This window comes from Cervus canadensis, chromosome 30 (assembly GCF_019320065.1).
Source record: "Cervus canadensis isolate Bull #8, Minnesota chromosome 30, ASM1932006v1, whole genome shotgun sequence".
NCBI classification, from domain to species: Eukaryota; Metazoa; Chordata; class Mammalia; order Artiodactyla; family Cervidae; genus Cervus; species Cervus canadensis.
The window spans coordinates 33,861,427-33,867,426 of NC_057415.1; the positions used below are offsets into that span (position 1 = coordinate 33,861,427).

The window sequence follows — 6,000 nt, forward strand, 5'->3', positions numbered from 1 at the left end:
AAAATCTCTTCTTTTGGCCAGTAGAGGCCACTGTATGGTAAAGCATTATCATAGAAAGAAAATAAATATATATAGTGGATGTGTTATTAATATTAAAAATCTCTCCTTTTGGCCAGTAGAGGCCACTGTATGGTAAAGCTTTATCATAGAAAGAAAATAAATTGTACAAGATTTACCTGATTAGTATTTTGGGAGGAGAAATACACACACAAACACACACACACATATACATATAAAATTATGCTTACCAGCAGTATTTTTCAGAACAGTTTTGTTAAAGTATAACTTACATACCATAAAAATCCACTCATTGTAAGTGTATATGACTTTTAGTAAATTTACAGGGTTGTACAACATCACTTATAATCCAGTTTGAGAACATTTCTATAACTCCCTCCAAAATCCTCAGTCTTTTTGCAGTCAATTCCTTTTTACTGCTCAGCCAGCCCACACTGACTTGCTGTTTATAGATTTGCTGTTTCTGAACATTTCATATAAATGAAATTAAACAATATATAGTCTTTCATTTTCTTTTACTTCATCCATCATTTTGTAGCATGTATCAATAGTTCAGTTCCTTTTCATTGCTGAATAATATTCCATAATATGGGTGTACCTCATACTTATCCACTCACCGGCTGGCAGGCATTTGGGTTGTTTTAAACAGCTTCCCTCATAGCTCAGTCAGTAAAGAATCCTGCCTGCAATGCAGAAGACCCCAGTTTGATTCCTGGGTCGGGAAGATCTGCTGGAGAAGGGATAGCCTACCCACTCCAGTATTCTTGGGCTTCCCTTGTGGTTCAGCTGGTAAAGAAGCCGCCTGCAATGCAGGAGACCTGGGTTCGATCCCTGGGTTGGGAAGATTCCCCTCGAGAAGGGAAAGGCTACCCACTCCAGTATTCTGTCTTGAAGAATTCCGTGGACTGTATAGTCCATGGAGTCACAAAGAGTCAGACACGACTGAGTGATTTTCACTTTCAGACAGTTTTTGGCTATTATGAATAATGCTGCTGTGAATATTTTCATACACATATTTGTATAGATAAATATTTTCATTTCTGTTGGGTTGATTCCCAAGAGTGGAATTGATTATTTTCTGGGTAGAGATTTCCTGGTTGAAATTCATTTTCCCTTAGGATTTTGAAGTCATTGCTCCATCTTCTAAGATTACCATGGAGGATTTGATATTATTCTTTATTCTTAATCTTTTGTATTGACTCCTCCTCTTTCTGAAAGTTTTGGAATCAAATGGGCTCTTTCTCCGTAGTGTTCTGAAACTTCACAATGATCCTGGGTGGTCTGGTCATTTTTCATTGATCTTCCTGGATAGTTGATGGGCTCTTTGAGAATGTATCTTATATTACTTTTTTGATAGTTCTCAATTTTCTCACTTCTCACATTCTGAAGGAAATATTAAATCTCTGATGTAAATCACCTCATATTTAGGGCCTTCTTATTCTTTCCTTTGTATTTCTTGACATATATGTATATACATATATATGTGTAGATAGCTCAGTTGGTAAAGAATCCGCCTGCAATGCAGGAGACCCCAGTTGGATTCCTGGGCTGGGAAGATCCGCTGGAGAAGGGATAGGCTACCCACTCCAGTATTCTTCAGCTTCCCTGTGGCTCAGCTGATAAGAGAATCCGCCTGCAATGCAGTCGACCTGGGTTCGATTCCTGGGTTGGGAAGATCCCCTAGAGAAGGGAAAGGCTACCCATTCCAGTATTCTGGCCTGGAGAATTCAGTGGAGTGTGTAGTCCATGGGGTTGCAAAGAGTCGGACACGACTGAGTGACTTTCACTTTACATATATAGGTATATAGTAAGGAGAGACTTCATTTGAAAAGATTATTGTGTGTATGGGGGGGACTAGTTTGTGGAGAGAGGCTTTTTTAGTAGTGGGAGGAGTATTGCAATAGAGACTGACTGCTGTGACCAGAAGATTGCAAGTGTCTCCTTTCTATTGTAGTTTAATATTGTTGATATATCAAAATCTTAATTTCCAAGAGTTCACTCACGTTTTCTGTTTCTTTCTTGTTCTTACTGCCCCTTCCGTCTTCCTCACTCTACCCCATTCTGTTCCCTTTCACCTGTTTCTCCCCCTTCCTTTCCTTCCTCTTTTCTCTCCTGCATTTCATCCCCTCCTCTTTTTCTCCCTTTGCAGGGCTTCTCCTCCTCCCCGACCCTTTCTTCCAGCATCCAGTTCTTGATACATTGTTACAGCTTCTCTTATCAATGAGGACATGAATTTTGTTTATTTACTTCTTTTCCATTTTTCCTGCACCTGCAGTCTCTGTTTCCCCCAAATTGTTTTCACCTGTTTTTGGTTTGGAGTGCTGTCTATATATATCAAAGATATTTGTCTCCATTTGCTGCCCATTCATGTTTATAGGCAAAGCTCTGTGAAGCTGATTGGACGCTGTGTGTGCGTGAGTGGGGCTGTGGACTGTGGTGGGTTTTACTATAGAGTGAGACAGCAAGGGGCAGTGTCTTAGCTGAAGCCTAACGGTGAGAAGACTGGGGAGTGAAAGCAGCAAGCAAAAGCAAAGTTCTCTCCCTCCAGGAGCTTCTATTTATTATGTTATTATTAGCAACAATTCTGTTTTAATGCTCACCATTTTACATTCTGGCATTTCTCTGGTTAAAATGCTGTTGAGACATACTTTGTATCCATACACTATACTTTTACTGTCATTTCTTAAAAATATTATACTCATTTATGCCATTTCAGTTTTTGAATCTAAATTTGAAATATTAAGAGTTTTAATGAACTGTAAAGGTTGAAAAATTAATTAAAATAAATAGTATTTGTTTATGACAACTCATTTGAAGGCCATCTATTCTTCAGTGTTGTGTAACTAACATAGAAATGTTGCATCTTCAGCTTTTTGACATCTTTTGTTGTTGTTTTTATATTATCTCTCATAAGATACTGTTAAAATCTAAATCGAGGAGTTGGGATTCCCAAGATACTGATAAAAAAATGGTATAAAAGAAATTTCTGTGCGTTAGGGGTTTATAGAACTCAGAAATGCTTTTTTATAATGCATGTTCTTGAAGTGGTATATCCCTAAGGGCATTAATGCTGCTTTTTCTGCTCTCATTTTCTCATTTTAGGGAAACTAAAACCAGCAATGGCATTCATGTCAGGAAAATTGAAGATTAAAGGAAACATGGCCCTGGCAATCAAATTGGAGAAGCTAATGAATCAGATGAACTCCAAGCTATAAAGAGAAAAGAAAATATGTTGACTGCTAAGCTCAAAAAGTAAAAGGGCTCAACAGTTAAAATTGAATGTTTCTTGTCATCCCTATTATAAGGATATTCATGTTTGTTCTGGGAAAAAAATAGAATTTCTGTATCTCTAAGACTTGAAATTGTAATTAAAACAACTGTCCAACCAAACATAAGCATCATTAAGTAGTCCTGTATCTCATATACCATCATCTTCTAGGAGAAGTATTATTAGTGATCAGTCAGGGTCAGGCAGTAACATTAACTCTTTTCAATATCTTCTTCCCATGTAAAATGAAACTAGTCTGTTTTAAAATTTTCAATTTAGGATTGTATACTAATGATATTTTAGGTTTATAAATTTGTTTTAAAGAAGATCTTTTATAGTGCATTTTCAGAGAAATCATATAATAGACTACTTAATAAATACTATTTGTGAAGATGAATTAAAAACATTTTTTTCATGTTGTTAACTACCTTTCTAAATGTAAGTTACCTGTAGGAAAATATTATTGATATAATTCAACTAATTGCAATATAGATCCTATTTTAAGTTATGTGAAGATATCCTAAAATAAAATAATTTCTTTCCTGAAGCATGCACTTGGTCGCAGTGTTTTGAAATGAGAATATTAAAATAGATGGTTATGGGCTGAATGGTATGCCCTCTTCATATACTGAAGTCCTAACCCTGAGAATCTTAGAATGTGACTGTGTTTGGAGACAGAGGCATTTAAACAAGTGATTAAGTTAAAACCAGGCTTTTAGGGTGGGTCATAATCCATTCTGACTGGTATCCTTATAAGAGGAAATTTGGCCACAACACAGAAGCCAAGGAGGCACAGAGGAATGACCATGTGGGAGGAGCAAGGTGGCAGTCATCTGCAAGCCAAGGAGGGAGGCCTAGGAGGAAACCGAACCTACTGCTGCCTTTGTCTCAGACGAGTCTCCAGAAGTGTAAGAAATTTCTGTTGCTTTAGCCACCCAGTTTGTGGCATTTTGATATTGTAGTTCTAGCAAAGTAATACAATAGTTCATTTGTATTTATGTTACAAACATAAGTTCCTGCTCCTGACACACAGTGGAGGCCAAACAAACTGAAACATTGGCGTTTGGAGAAGAGAAAGGTTTATTACAGGGCCAACCAAACAAAGAGAATGGGCTCATGCTCAGAAAACCCAAACTCCCTGATTATCTTCAGGGAGAAGTTTTTAAATGGCAAAATTTGAGGTGAGGGCTGCAGGGTGTGTGACTTTATTCTGATTAGTTGGTAGTGAGGTAACAGGGAGGTGTTTCAGGAACCTTGATCTCAGCCTGAAGTTAACCATCCTCCACCTGTTGGAGGGGGGGGAGGGGGGCTTAGTTCCTGCAGTAAAATCAAAGGTATTGTTACACATGTATCCCTTGAGGAGGAACCAGGACCCTGCCCCAAGGTTGCACTATTGCTTATTTTTTTAAGAATTTTTTTTTTTAATGTGGACCATTTTTAAAGTCTTTATTGAATTTGTTACAATATTGCTTCTGGTATATGTTTTAGTTTTTTGGCCTCCAGGGATGTGGGATCTTAGCACCCCAACCAGGGATCAAATCTGAACTCCCTGCATTGGAAGTTGAAGTCCTAACCACTGGACCACCAGGCACTATTGTTTCTTGACTACTGTGCCTCACCTCCCCTTCTCTGATTAGCAACCGTTTGACTCTGCCCTTTGTAATTCAGTAAAGGTCAAGGAGGCTGAATGAAGTCTAGAACACAGGAAGGTTTTGTACCTGGGACAGTCACATAAGGTCATGCTTTATTTCATTTCTTTCTTCAAAAAAGCAAAACTTATTTTTTAAATGCTCCTACTTTTTGTTGTTGTTCACTGTTCAGACTCTTAAGTCGTGACTCTTTGCGACTGTGTGCTGTGGACTGCAGCACACCAGGCCTCCCTGTCCTTCACTATCTCCCAGAGTTTGCTTAAACTCATACCCATTGAGTTAATGATGCCATCCAACATCTCATCCTCTGTTGCCCCCTTCTCTTCCTGCCCTCAGTCTTTCTCAGCATCAGGGTATTTTTCAGTGATGCTTGACGGAGGGACTGAACCCACGTCTCTTATATCTCCGGCATTGGCAGGTGGGTTTCTTTACCACTAGTGCCACCTAGGTTACAAGGGTGGGAGTCCTCATGATAAAGTTTAGTGCCCTTATAAAAGAGACCCCAGAGAGTGAGCTGATCCCTTTCACCAAGTGAGAACACAAATATTTGCATTTTCTTGAATTTTATTTTAATGGAATCACACAGTATATATTCTTTTCTGTTTGACTTCTTTCAATATGCACAATTACTTTGAGATTTATTCTTGTCATTATCTGTATCAATAGTTAATTCCTTCCTATTACTGCTAAGTAGTTTGTTATTATAGGAATATACCACAATTTGTTTATCCATTTACCTGTTGATAGACATTTGGGTAGTTTCTAGCTTTTAGCTATTAAAATTAAAGCTGATATGAATATTCATGTACCGAGTTCTTATATTCTCTTGGGTATGAAATGACTGGATCATATGGTATCTGTATATTGAACTTTCTAAGAAATTGCAGACTTTTTTCCAAATCGGTTGTACTATTTTTACATTTCAGTAATGTATAGGATTTCATTCCTCCACAGGCTCATCAACACTTGATATATTCAGTCTTTAAAATTTTAGCCATTCTAATAAGTATGTATTGGTATCTCACTGTATTTTAACTTCAAAATCTCTGCTGCAATTGAGCATCT

At 37.7% G+C, this 6,000-nt stretch overlaps 1 protein-coding gene across 1 annotated transcript in view; it reads left to right on the forward strand.

Annotated features, from left to right (window-relative positions):
• Positions 1 to 3,829, forward strand: part of HSDL2 (hydroxysteroid dehydrogenase like 2) — a 62,446-nt gene extending 58,617 nt beyond the window's left edge. The window contains exon 11 of the mRNA XM_043453462.1: positions 3,121 to 3,829. Within this exon, the coding sequence (XP_043309397.1) occupies positions 3,121 to 3,233 (113 nt within the window). The 3' untranslated portion in view covers positions 3,234 to 3,829. The remainder of the gene's footprint in view (positions 1 to 3,120) is intronic.
• The last annotated feature ends 2,171 nt before the right edge of the window (positions 3,830 to 6,000 follow it).